This window comes from Hemiscyllium ocellatum, chromosome 2 (genome assembly GCF_020745735.1).
Source record: "Hemiscyllium ocellatum isolate sHemOce1 chromosome 2, sHemOce1.pat.X.cur, whole genome shotgun sequence".
Taxonomy (NCBI): domain Eukaryota; kingdom Metazoa; phylum Chordata; class Chondrichthyes; order Orectolobiformes; family Hemiscylliidae; genus Hemiscyllium; species Hemiscyllium ocellatum.
The window spans coordinates 56,430,627-56,445,084 of record NC_083402.1 but is presented as its reverse complement, the minus strand read 5'-3'; the positions used below and the strand labels follow the sequence as shown (position 1 = coordinate 56,445,084).

General features: G+C 39.3%; 1 protein-coding gene across 1 annotated transcript in view; it reads left to right on the top strand.

Moving 5' to 3' along the window:
• Window positions 1-14,458, top strand: part of skic3 (SKI3 subunit of superkiller complex) — a 115,694-nt gene that overhangs the window by 12,959 nt on the left and 88,277 nt on the right. Inside the window, exons 4-7 of the mRNA XM_060844228.1 lie at window positions 2,703-2,794; window positions 4,984-5,059; window positions 12,216-12,356; window positions 14,070-14,168. Of these exons, the coding sequence (XP_060700211.1) occupies window positions 2,703-2,794; window positions 4,984-5,059; window positions 12,216-12,356; window positions 14,070-14,168 (408 nt within the window). The remainder of the gene's footprint in view (window positions 1-2,702; window positions 2,795-4,983; window positions 5,060-12,215; window positions 12,357-14,069; window positions 14,169-14,458) is intronic.

The window sequence follows — 14,458 nt, the reverse complement described above, 5'->3', positions numbered from 1 at the left end:
GTCTCTGGCGGTGTGAGGCAACAGTGTCACCACCATGCCACCACAGTTGACTGGCTGAGCCATATGGTAATATCAGCCAATGTAAATCTTCAAATTTGAAGGTTCGAATCCAAACCTTACTAAATCAATGTGTTTAACTTCTGTATAACCATCATACCATGCAACAGTCAATCTATTTTTGATTGGCTCTAGCTGTTGGTAAATTTTGTTGAATTCCACTTGTATTCTCTAAGACCGTCTGACTTTAACACCTCAAACAAATCAACTGGATTAATTCTATCTAATCAGCTTTTGAGCACCTTTTTTAATTATTAAGCTGAATATTTGCAAGGCCATTGTGTACTGTCTCACAGAGCTCATTAGGGTTGCAAAAGATTTTCTTGTTTATACGATCAACTAAAACTGCACTGCATCATGAGAGAGACTGATTTAAAAACCTGTAAAGTGATTAATTCTTAGTTGAAAGCTGCACTTTCCTAAGATGATTGATTTAGATGTTAGCGAGTTTTGAGAAGATGTGTAGCTCAGGTTGAAGTTCTGGATGTAGGCTTGCTTGCTGAGCTGGAAGGTTCATTTTCAGATGTTTCGTCACCATGCTAGGTAACATCATCAGTGAGCCTCTGGATGAAGCACTGGTGGTATGGCCCGCTTTCTATTTGTGTGTTTAGGTAAACCCAAATAGAAAGCGGGCCATACCACCAGTGCTTCATCTGGAAGCTCACTGATGATGATACCTAGTATGGTGAAGAAACATCTGAAAATGAACCTTCCAGCTCATCAAGCAAACCTACATCCATTGATTTAAATGTATTGATTATTTTTATTGATTATAATTTGATCATTTGTTTCATAGTTGGCCACAACATAATGTATTTTGATCAATATATGTAGTTAATACAAGCTACGAAATGGCTTCTTCAGTCATGTTAGTATTAAAATAGCTTCCTTTTGTCCTTGTTAGTTACAACTTTAAATGTCATCTAACCACTGCACGTGTAACCGCAAGAAAGAATTCATAATAGCTTCCTGGAATGTGTTATGGGTCAAACCAGGAATTGGACTGCTTTGTACCTGGTAATAACGAAAGTTTAGTAAATGAACTGAGAATAAGATGTTTACTAAGAATCATTAACTATAAGATGATAGAAGTTTTAGTGCTCAATCGAGCATGAGCAACTTAGGTCAGAAAGAACAATGCTACACTTATAAGGTTAATTACATTGAAATTAGGACAGAGTTAGCTTGAGTGGACTAGGAAAAGGGTTTGGTAGAAAATAAAGTTGATAAACAATGGTAGCCATTTTGTAAAAAAAAAATCCAGGACTTGCAGGAACAATATATACCAGTGAGGAAGATCCTAGAAGGGGATAAACTGACCAGGGAAACTAATGGCAGTATCAAATTGAAATAGAAAAAGTATGCAATCCAGTAAAGATTAGAGGTGAATCTAAGAATTAGGAGCAGTTCTAAAAAGCCAACAAAAGGTGACCAAAAAGAAAGAGGGAGAAAATAGATAAATAGAGTAAATTTGCAAGTAACATAAATAGGCTCTCACTGTCAGTTTTTTTTTTAAATAAAAAGGAAATGCAAGGTAATGGTGAACACAGGCCTTTAGAGAATGATGTTAGAGAAATAATAATGGGAAGCCAAGAAATGACAGAATAGTTTAAAACTAACTTTGCCTCAGTGTTCATGGGAAAGGGCACGAATAACATTCCAGAAGTGCAAGATAATCAAGGAATTGAAAGAAGGGGGAAATAAATAAAATAACTGCTGCTAGAGAAAAGGTAGTCGAGAAACCAATAAATCCCCTGAATCTGGTGGGATACATCCTAAAATTTTAAAACAATTAGCTACAGAGATAGTGGGTGCATTGTTAATAACCTTTTGAGAATCCTTAGATCCTGGAATAGTCTCGGGATTGAAAAACTGCCTATGTACCACTCTTCAAAAAAGAAGGGAGAGAAAAATCTGGCTGAAAATGTGCTGCTGGAAAAGCGCAGCAGGTCAGGCAGCATCCAAAGAGCAGGAGAATCGACGTTTCGGGCATGAGCCCTTCTTCAAAAGAAGCGTCAGATTCAAACCAGTATAAATGCCAGAGGAATCAGCACAAAAGCGCTTCACAGGAGGCTCCCAAGCACTGAGGATGTCACCTAGTAAGGGGACGAAACGTTTGCAACAAAAACTCCCAGCTCGGCGAACAGAACCACAACATTAAACATAAATATGAAAATTTTTCATACACTAATTGAGTATTTGTGAGCCAAAGAAAAACCGGGCATATGGGGTGAGTGAAACTTGATGTAAGATAGGATAAAGGCATCAATCTTTTTGGAGTTGCTGAGATGCATAGGGGATGCATGTTTGGCCAAGAGAACATTGTGGTTGTCAAGTCAGATGACAAATGCATATGGTAAGACTTACAATATTGCAGTGTTGCAAGTGGATTTTCTTTGTCATGGACAGGTTATAGAGTTGGTTTCTCGGCCGAAGTTGAGTAAGATATTAAAATAATGTAAAGTGTGGTTCAGTTGAATGTTGCCTGCTACATTCCGTGTACCCCACCCACCCCACTCAACTCCAAAAACTCACTGATTGTAAAATTCAGGAATATAAATAAATTTTCCACAAATTCTAATAATTTGTCTTTATGTTCTAGTTCCTCCTCACAGTGCTTGCACAATGTCTTGTTTTCTTTTCAGGGGTTGCTAAATCTTTGTGAGAAGAACAATACATCTGACAACAAGCATGAGCTGTTGGGAATTTATCAGAAGCTAATGACGTTGTATGAAAGGTAACCTGGATGAATGTATTGAACTTGTGTTTGTGTGATGATGAGTATATCTATCCATGTTTGCATTAGAGCTTACACTTTTCTTTGTTCCTGAAAGAAAAGACAATGTGCATTTAGAGAAATTATTATTTGCAAATTCAAGTGTATAGCTTTGTTAAAAAATCTATTTTTATTGATTGTTCTTACCACTCTTCAATTCACTTTTTGTTCCACAGAATAAATTGGTCAATGAGATTATTTGTTTGTTGCTCCCAATGTTTTTTAAGAGAATTGTCAAATTCCACAAAATCACGTCCAAAAGAAGTAATGTTACTGTAGTTTCAGGTTTTACTTGTAACATTGTGCAGTAATTCACTGACTGGAAGAAACTTGCTATATGTATGCCATTGTTGTAAAGTTTATATTTGCAATGCCCATCCAAATGCTAGATGTCCCCAGAAAGGGGAAGATCTATATTTGGCTGTGAAGTAATAAATGCAATAGTACCTTTTTTATAATCCAGGCGGTCAGGCTATTTGGAATTTCAGGCATTGATGACCTATTTATACCATCTGTCAATGTTAGGAATAGTACTATCCAAAATGGGAAATCACAAACATGACTTTGTGAACTACACCTGACTCATTTTAGAATAAAAATATGGTAATACGATTTTATCTTCTAGCCAGTGTTGTAATATGCTGTTCTAAGCTTCTAGTGTTACTCCTCCAAACAAGCAAACTGCTATCAGAAACTGTAGGACATGTTGTATCATGGCACAAAAACAGAAATTGTTGGAAAAGCTCAGCAGGTCTGGCAGCATCTGTGAAGAGAAGTCAAAGTTAAAGTTTTGAGTGTGGTGACTCTTCCTCAGAAATGTAGTGGCACGATGGTCACCGGATGAAACTACTTGAGAGATAGTAGAACCCAACTTATAGTGAAAGCAGGTTGCCATATATATGTAAATATATGATACTTAATACACAGATGGCTTACCTTGCTATCATAAAGTTCTGCAGCCAGACTAATAGTTTTGAAAGATAGTTTTTCCATAACTATTTACATAGAAAATCAGAGAGTTCTCATAAGTGCATAATTCAGTTGTTACCAATCGTAACAAAACAAGTGGTATCTTCAGTAGCACAATACTGCTGTCAAGTCAAGAAAGACTTTTTCTTTACCACACAACTAAATATTGTGGCTTATGAATTTCAGTGCCAGTGTAATGCCAGATATATACATCCCGTATATCCCAAAGGTTGTAACAACCAGCATGTTACTGTGTGTTTTGTAACAAGCAGAGAATTGACTAAACTCAAACAGCCTATGTTTGCACAACTCAGCACATAGTGTCCAATGTGGGATGTGATTTTATGATTGACTGGCATTCCCCCAACAAAATTGAATGTGCTAAATGATGAAGAGTGTGATGCTGGAAAAGCACAGGCAGCATCCAAGGAACGGGCGAATCGATGTCTCAGGCAGAAACCCTTCATCAGGAAGGGCTAATGCCTGAAACGTCGATTCTCCTGCTCCTCGGATGCTGCATGACTGGCTGTGCTTTTCCAGCACCATACTCTTCGACTCTGATTTCCAACATCTGCAATCCTCACTTTCTCCTGATGGTGCGAAAAATTATGCTTATAACCAATTCAATATCATCAAGGCTCACAATATGGTTCACTTGTTCTTGTTAGATATTACACATGTTCATACAGGGCCCTCTCCCTTTCAAACAGAATGAACGTGTCCACACATTGTGCCTTTTTCAATGAAACAAAAACTGTGTGCAACCATTCTTGGGTGCAATCCACAAGGTAGGACCTAGACCAACCCAAGTCAACTTGTCTAGTTTGAACTTGAACAAAAGTTTGATAATTAACTATTCCCTGATGTACCTTTATGGGAACAACTTGACCAAAGTTGACTTCCCAATGAATTAGTACCATCCTTTATGCAATAACATTTGTTGTTACGTTTGAAATTTGGTGTTTTGATTCTACTGAGTTCAAGACAAAAAGCTTTGACACCAATTCTGTATTTTTTTGTAATAGTCCTTGAATTCTGTACTACCAAAAACAATTCATCTCCTTTTCCATTTTCAAACCAATCCACAGGCTGGCAAAATTTGTTTTCAGGTCCTCCATCAATAATTTGTTCCCACACTCATAAAATTTCAAATATTACACTTTTTCTTTCCCATTCTGTAGTTCAGACAAACAGAAATGGCATGAAGTCTGCTTAAAATTAGTTGATCTCTACAATCAAGAAAAGAATTATCTGGAGGTGAGTGAATTTAGATATTGGACATATGTAGTCCATCAATATAGATATGTTAAAAAGTGGAAAAGATGTAACTGGGCAATTCCTGGATTACATGTTTTTTGCGGGAAGTGGGTTCAGTAGTTTAATGTGTGCCATGATCAGCTTGCAAACACTCTGGTTAGAATCATACCTGGCACAAAGGAAGATGTTTGTGGTTGTGGAGGCTCAGTCATCCCAACTCCAATGCATCTGCAGGAGTCCCTCAGGGTAGTGTCCGAGGTCCAGCAATCTTCAGCTGCTTCATCAACCACCTCCCCTCTATCATAAGATCATAAGTGGGGATCTTCGTTGATGATTGCAGTGTTCAGCATAATTTGCGATGACTCCGGTACTGAAGCAGTCCATGCTCAAATGCAACAAGGTCTGGACAATATCCAGTCTTGGGCTGACAAGTGGCAATTAACATTCGCACGGCTTAAATGCTAGACAATGATCATTGCCAATAAGAGAGCCACTAACCACTGCCCCTTGACATTCAATGGTCTCACCATCATTGAATCCCTCACTGTCAACATCCTTGGGGTTACTATTGACCAGAAACTCAACCGGACTCACCACATAAACACAGTAGCTACAAGAGCAGATCAGAGACTAGGGATACTGTTGAGACTAACTCACCTCTTGACACCCCAAAGTCTACCATCGACCAAGCACAACTCGAGAGTGTGATGGAATGCTCCCCATTTGCCTGGATGGTTGCAGCTCCAATAACACTCCAGAAACTTGACACCATCCAAGACAAAGCAACCGGCTTGATTGGCACCACATTCAATCCCTCCACCATCAGCACTTAGTAGCTGCAGTGTGTACTATCTACAAGATGCACTGCAGAAATTCACCAAAGATCCTTAGGCAACACCTTCCAAACACACAACCACTTCCAGCTAGAAGGACAAGGGCAGCAGGTACTTGGGAACATCACTACCTGCAAGTTCCGCTCCAAGCCACTCACCATCCTGACTTGGAGATATATTGCTGTTCCTTCACAGTAGTTGGGTTAAATTCCTGGAATTCCCTCCCTAGTGACATTGTGGGTCAACTCACAGCAAGTGGACTGGAGCAATTCAAGAAGGCAGCTCAGCAGCATCTTCTCAAGGCAAATAGAGATGGGCTATCAATGCTGGCCAGCCAGTGATGTCCAAGTCTCACAAATGAATAAATAAAATTTACAAGAAGTCAAGTGACTTCAAAGAAAAAGTCAAAGAATGCTTTGAGAGTTAAGAGAGGATATTTATGACCTTTTTTAATTGCTGGAAAACCTGTCCTTTGAAAAGACTACAAGGGGCTTGTGTGCTGATGCTTCCTTGGCAACTCTTTCTGGACTCTTATTTCTGTTATTCTGGACCTCGATGGTCAGGAAGAAAATCCAATAGTAGTTACTCTCTCTCCCTCTCTCCCTCTCTGCCTCTTTCATCCTCTGCCTGTCATCCTTCCCTCATTCTTGGGAACCTTATGAAGTTTCCAAACATCAGTATTTCTGACTATTTTATAAATCCTGAAAAGCTGAACTGTAACTATTTTCTAAAGAATCTGGTCCAACTTGATTTAAATCTGAACTGGAGGTTTTCCATCTGTCTGCCTGTCGGCAAGTCAGTTTGTCAACCGGAAACTTTGGGCCATGAAAATCCATGAAATTCGATACTTTGTTTTCAGAACCTTGGCCGCACAGATGTTTATTTTCTTTCGCTTTTTTGTGTTTCAAGACATCATTGCTGTAGAATCTATTGTCTTTTGTGTGATGTGAATGTATCTATTTGGGATTAAGAGGATATAGTTTAATTTTGGTTTACAGCTTAGGTATTCACCAGTGTTTGCTATTTGTTTTAAGAATATGTTTTGTGTTATATTAAACAGATTGTTTTGCATTAACCAAAGAAGTCTAGTGAACATTTCATCATTTTGGTGATTATATAAAAACATTTATATGGTGCAACTTGTAGTGGGACTTGTTCAGCAGCACAATATCGATGGGGGGTCAGAGTTAGAAGCTTGGGCTCATGACAGATAGTTGTATGTAGTCCCTCCATACCTGCGAGGGATATGTCCCAAGACCTACTGCAGATAGGTGCAAATCCATCCATTTTAATGGGAAATGTACCTTCCTGGCAGTCTCTAGTCCCTGGTTCTGAAACATTCTCATTTAAATGTTCAGGCTGTGGTAAACTGCGGGTAACTCAAACTCTGGTAACTGGACCTACTGATTATGGGGGTTGCCCACAGGCCTCATGGACTAACTCATACAGGTAGTTCTGGGTAAAAGATAAAAGATTTCTAATTTTAAAAGAAGCCAATTGGCATTGAAAATGGCTAAAACGTTTTTGCAGATGGAGTAATTAATGCTGAGTGGCTTCCAAGGTTTAACTGAAGCTAAACTTTTTTCTTTATTTATTCATTTAATGGAATGTGGGCATCGCTGGCTGGCCAGCAGGAATGGGTCTAGGTGGGTTGCTCTTCGGAGGGTCAGTGTAGACTTGTTGGGCCGAAGGGCCTGTTTCCACACTCCAATCTAACCTAATCTATATGCCATTTAGAAAGTGGTGGTGAGCTGCTTTATTGAACCACTGCAGTCGGCCTACTGTGGCTTGACCCAAAATGCCGTTAGGGAGAGAATTCCAGGATTTTGACCCAGCGACAGTGAAGGAACGATAGTATATTTCAAGTCAGGATGGTGAGTGACTTGGAGGGGGACTTTAAGGTGGATCTGCTGCCCTTGTCCTTCTAGATGGAAGTGGTTGTGGGTTTGGAAGGTGCTGTCTGAGGATCTTGTAGATAGTACACTCTGCTGCTACTGAGCATTGGTGGAGCGAGTGGATACTTGTGGATGCAGTGCCAGTCAAGCGTGTTGCTTTGTCCTGGATGGTGTCAAGCTTGTTGTGTTGTTGGGTCTACACTCATCCAAGTGAGTGGGAGTATTCCATCATGCTCCTGACTTGTGCCTTGTAAATGTGGACATGCTTTGAGGAGTTGGGAGGTGAATTACTCACTGTAGTATTCCTAGCTTCTGACCTGCCTTTGTAGCCACTGTGTTTATCTAGTGAGTCCCGTTGAATTTCTGGTCAATAATAACCCCCAGAATGTTGATAGTAAGCGACTCAGTGATGGTAATATCATTAAATGCCAAGGACGTTGGTTAGATTGTCTCTTATTGGTGATGGTCATAGCCTGGTACTTGAGTGGCGAAAATGTTTGTTGCCACTTGTCAGCCCAAGCCTCCATATTATCCAGATTTGATAGAACTTGCAAAGGAGTTAAAGATGGAGATGCCTGCAAAAAGCTAAGAAGGTTAACATATTAGCTCAGCATTTGGGAGTGATAGAAATACAAGGGTAGGGGGTACATTAAGTGGTGAGTCAAATGAATGAGCAAAAAGTCAGTTGCAGTTAAAGCAGCTTGAGAATGATAAAGAAATGAAGCCGCTTGAAATTAAGAAAGGGATGTGAGACTGTATAAAATATGAACTTTTCAGTCAAGTGAAGAGGAGAGAAAGTGAATACTGACTTAAAAGATTTTCATTTTTTAAAAAAAGCTAAGATTCAAAGACCTGAGCCTAACACTCTGTCTTGGAAGGAGATCCTGAAGTTTGCACATACCTTACCGAAATTTAAGGAAAAGGATGTGGATGTATTCTTTATTTTGCTTGTGAAGGTCGTAAAACAAATGAGTAGTTGAAGGTACACTGTGGGCTCCTCATGCATAGCAGTTAACAGAGAACGTAAGGTTTATTCAACCCTTTCAAAAGGAGTTCCGATGGTTTATTGTTTTAAAAAAGGCTATCCTTGGTGAATACAGGTAGTTCTGGGATAACGTGCATTTTGACAATGCGATTTGGCTATAACATTGCTGAAGAATTACAGTACGGTATTTTCAAAAACGCCTACCTCCGTTGGCAACAGCACAATTCCAGTGGGGATCGGTTTGCGTGCTTCGTTCTGCTTATGCTCCAGTGTCCACGCTGAAACCTCCACACTGTCCACACTGGGGGGAAGGGTAATTGAGTGTTTTAGGTAGATTTGGGGGGGGGGGGTGCATGTAATGATAGGTCAAAGAGGAGGGAGGAGTGGATAGATGGGCAAGTGGGACAGATCATGAGGGCGGTGCTGAGTTGGAAGGTTGGAATTGGAATAAGATGGGTGGGGAGGGGACATGATTTCACCAGTTCTTTTCTACATTGATGCCGTGGGGTTGCACAGTTCCGAGGTGGAAGGTGAGAGTAAATGACCTGTCTAAAGCTCTGAGAAATTATTCACTTAGAAAAATTTTAAAAAGCTAGAAATTCATATCCTCCCATAAATAACTCTCAAGTTAAGACCATAGTTTTACAAAAGCTAAATAGGCAGTGGCTTCATTTGGGAGTGGGGGTGGCAAGGACAGAGAAAAGTGGAGGGCTTGGCTGCCTGTGGACTGTGTTGAATGAAACCTCTCTGAGAAGCAGGTGCCTACTTGTAGTTCCTCCTTCAGCTAGTCTCTTGTAAAGGAAGAGGCACCTGGGATACATCCTAGGGTTCCCCATCCTGCTGTTGGTCCTGAGGTGTGTGTGCCTTTTCAGCGGATCCTAAGTATACTGGATTTCATCTCCACACAGCCACCTACCTGTGCTTGGACACAGCCAGACAGTCGTTCAGTTTGCTGCAATGCTGCAGCTTTTAGGCTACGATGGACAGAATGTTGCACTTTTTTCTTGTCTGCCACTCCTGCTTCTCCTTGAGCACTTGGATGAAGTCTATAATTGCTGACACCATGGCATCCTTTGTTGCGTGTGCCTGAGCAGGTCCCTGGTCTCTGGTATTCCTGTGGGTGCCAGCAAACTGGGGCACTACTCCAGTCAGCTGTGTAACTGTCAGTAAGATGCTTCTCAGATTGTACTCCCACACTTTTTAAGTGCCACGTTCCCATTGAGATGCCAGTATCTGAGCTGATGGTTAGAGAAGGAGGCAGTCTTGCTGGTGCTTCCTCTGAGTCCTCAGTACTATTGTCCCTCATCAGCTGGGTATTTCATCATAGTGGTGCCAGAAAAAGTGGTCAAGTCGTGTGCACCAAATGACACTAACCATGAAATTAATGTGAGAGTTGCAGTGAAATAATGGTTCTTACTCAGGTGACTGGGCATGGATGTCTTAGCACCCCCACAGGACTAGTCCTGGTCTTTTCTAAGGGCCAGAAGCACAATGCCCTTCATCCGTTCACATGTACAGACCTCCCCTGCCCTGTTCTGACTGTGTTCTGGAATGAGAGCTAGGGAGGAATTGAATGAAATGAAAATAATTGGCACGATTGTAAGTCCTGTTGAAGGTGTCTGAAAGGCAGTAAGGTATTTTTGGGTTGCTGAAGAGGTTTGGTGGTGGGAGGTTGAGGTGTGTGAGAGCAGATAAGAAAGATGTTGCAAGCAAGAATGGTAGAGTAGGAGCCTTGATGGGAGGTTGGTCCAGTAGGGCAGAGAGAGCGAGTGTGGCACTTACCTTAGCACAGGGGATAAGGCCATTGATCTCCTTATGATGTTGCCAACTGTTCCTTCAAATGGTGGATACAGTACTGACCCAATTGGTGACATCATACTGTGCTGCCAGGATCTGGTGGTGTGACCTCCTCATCTGACCTCTGGGAAGAGGAGAGACCTCACCTTGACCAAACCTCCAGATTCCTGTCAGAGTATTATGGTACCATCTTCACCTTATTTGATATGTTTAGAATCTGTTTTTAACTGATCCATACAGTTTCAGAATTCCATTGTTCATCTCTATATTGTGGTATTTTAAAGATGATGCAGGCTCAAGGAATCCTGATGTTCTGGTAGAAGTCCATTAACATATGTTTTTATTTTGGGAACAGTTTGTGTAGTAAGCTGGGTTCTGAATTAGATGTGACAGGTTCCATGGGAGTGGATTTGGTAGTTAATGCATTGTGTTTGGCAATTTTATTTTTATACATAGTACAGCTTCCCTTACAATGGAAATCCCTTGCAAAAGCAGGAAGCACGGTGGCTCAGTGGTTAGCACTGCTGCCTCACAGCAACAGGGTCCCAGGTTCGATTCCAGCCTCGGTTGACTGTCTGTGTGGAGTTTGCACTTTCTCCCAATGTCTGTGTGGGTTTCCTGCGGTCTCCTCCTACAGTCTAAGGATGTGCAAGTCAGGTCGATTGGCCATGCTAAATTGCCTATAGTGTTAGGTGCATTAGGACTGCATCATTATCAGAGGGACTGTCAGTGGAGCTATGGCATTATGATGGAGGAAAGACTATTATGTAGCAGTTAAAGAATTGGGCGAAAGACATGTGCCTGAGAATCTCCGATAGCAATGTTCTGTGAGTGCAAATACTGGACTCCCAACAGTTCAAACTTACCATCCTTTGGATCATGTTTCAGTCTCGCCACTAAAGAAATTTGATCCCAATTACTTCACTGTTTTCTGAGGCACCTTGATGCCATTCACATTTGAATGCTGCCTTAAGGTTAAGGACAGTTATTCTCGGATTTGGTTTTATTTTTATTTAAGGCATATGAACATAATTAAATCCTAGCTACGAATTTCCATTTGAGAATGAATTGATTATGTAAGTTAAAAGCAATTACTTGATTATGCTACTTTGCTTTCTGAAGGTAATATTTCTGGATAATGCAGAAATGAGTAGCTAGTAGTCCAAGTTTATTTTAGGTACCTACATCTTTTCCAAGATAGTTATAGTTTGCAGTGCTATTCTTAAGACAATATTTCATGTTGACTTGTGACTTGCCCCATTCCATTTTCAGCTTTACAACTTGAGCCATCTATTCCCATCTCACTTCTCTGCTTACTCTCCATGTTTTAGTATTTCTATCTTTAAAGCACATAATTCTTTTTTGAAAATAATCTTTTAATGTTATTTCAGTAATGGTTTGAGGAAAATAATTTTGTATGCTAAAAGTTATACAATCTTGTGAACCATCTTTCATTCTTCTATGATTATCTGAAATGTATGTAATTTGTTGTTGTCTTTCTGATTAGTGCTCTTACCAATCATAACCTTTCTAATCTTGTACATTTATTATCATCATCACTTTTTGATCTTAGTGTATTTGCCCTAATTCCTCAAACTGTGTTCTGAACTGTATTTCCTTCTTCATTGATAACACCTTTGTTACAGGTCGCCAAAACTTGGAGTCGCTTGATACAGCTAAAACAACAAGATGGAGCTAGTAAACAAGAGCTCCATCAGATGTGGAGGAAGATGATCCAGTTACTTGCAGATAAAGTAGAGAGTCAGGATAATGAAACCCAACAGCTGGTAAAGGCCTCTCATGCATGTTAATCTCTGTTTGTTTATAAATAATACAATTTCATAGGTTTTCAAATGATTCATATACTACTGTTGGGTTCGATTTAATTTATTTTCAAAGGGATGAAATATATAATTTAATACTTGGAAAGAAGTTTAATTGTTGTTTTTCCTGTGCAGAATTGAAACTTGCAGTTGCTATTATTTTAGAATAGAGCCACTTGCCATTTTCTACATTAACAAAAACTGAGGAAGGAGTCTTCCAAGAATGGATGGATTATTTCCCGGTTTGGAAAACAAGGAAAAGTACTTTCCTTTTCCAGTGTACTTACACTTTTACAGACCTGAGATTTGTTTGAATAATGAACCAGTGAACTTATAGTAACAAATAATTTTGTTTATTGATTCCCTTCATTCAGTGAGCTAATTCACAGTCCTTAATTTAATAGAATCGGTCTCGCAATTCTGGACTGTAATAGTGAATGTAGCTACCAGCATGTGGTTCAAGCTAGAATGTGTCCTTAAGCTTTAGAAGAAATTGGCATTCAACCAGTGAAGGGGCTGGTGTTTTTCTTCATTCAGTAACCACTCTGTTGACTGAAACATGTAGTCATACATATGCTAAAAGCCATTTTTTTTCTTTTTTCTGAAAGATTATCATGCTGTATTTCAGTAAAGAATTTAAAAACTAAAAGAGCATATAAACTTACTATTTAAAAATGAAGTTAGTATTTTGTTCAAGATATTGTTATTTCCTTAAATGGGCAAAAACATCTTTTCAAAAGAAATTTAGTTAGTCAGTACTCATCTTCAATATTACTTTTGATTTTTCAAATATTTCACAAACCAATTAAGTATAGCATTGAAATAGCCATTGATTAACTGGCCATGATATTTCTCTGTCATTGATATGAGTTTTATTGTCTTGGGTGCGATATCCTAAGTCATTCCTCTCAGATATGATTTGTATGGGTTTTGGCAAAGCAAATGAAGATAAAGGTACAATTCAAGCTTTATAAATTGTATGTGTCATGCCCTTGTGTAGGTGGCAAAGAAGCTGTTAGGCTCTAAGGAATTAATATTTGCAAACTGCAAACAGCTGACATATGATCGAATGTTGTGTGATTGACCTTCAAGGATTATGTCAATGCATTTTGCACCTTTAGCTGAAACTGATCTATTCTCGACGTTGTACTGAGTCAGAGGTAAAACCTCTATGACTTATCACAGTGATAGCAAAAATCCATTTTATAGTTGATAGGCTTTCATTTTAAACCAGCAAATGTGCAGTTTGGAAAGCTGATTTTCAGATGGGGGCGAAAACACATGCCTCAGGACAATTGAAATAAATCTCCTTTCGGTCTTAGAGCGTAGAGTTTGAAAAAAAATAATTTATGAAATTGATGGTCTTAAATAAACACTACAGATTATGGTAATTGATTAATGTTAAATTTTGTTGGTTGTAAATATCTTTTCAGTTCAACTTGGTGGTAGTAAATGTGGTTCCATGTCAGAAGACTGTTCAATAGAATAAGTTATTTAATTATTTTTCAAACTTTGTGAAGATAAATTTGATCTGCTTGTGCCGGCATTATAAGAGTGATTATGCTACTTAATTTGCTATGTAACCTATTGGGGCATCTTACATTTATATAACAGCTTTCACAATCTAATATTTTTTCAAAATTCTAATGCATTGCTAATTCTCTGTTCTCCATGTAGTTGATAACAGCTTTTGAAAATGTCCTTGCTTCCATGGACAAGATTCCAAGTGATAGCCATCAGAAGCTTTCCACGGATTATGTTAAATTTCTATCAAAAGTAAGTCTTTTTTCAATTGTTTTACAAGCTGTGGTCATTCATGGCAAGGCCTGGATTTATTGCCCAACTCTAACTGTCCTTGAAAAGATAGTGATGAGCTATATTCTTGAACTGCTGAAATCTTTATTGTGAAGGTTGTCCCCCAGTATTGTTAGAAAAATCCGAAGTTTTAACCCAGCAATAATGAAGCAATGTGCTATTTTCCAAGTCAGGATGCTTTGGGACATGGAAAGGAATTTGACAAGTGGTTGCATTTGCTACCTGTTTTGCTACTGACTGGCAGAAATTGA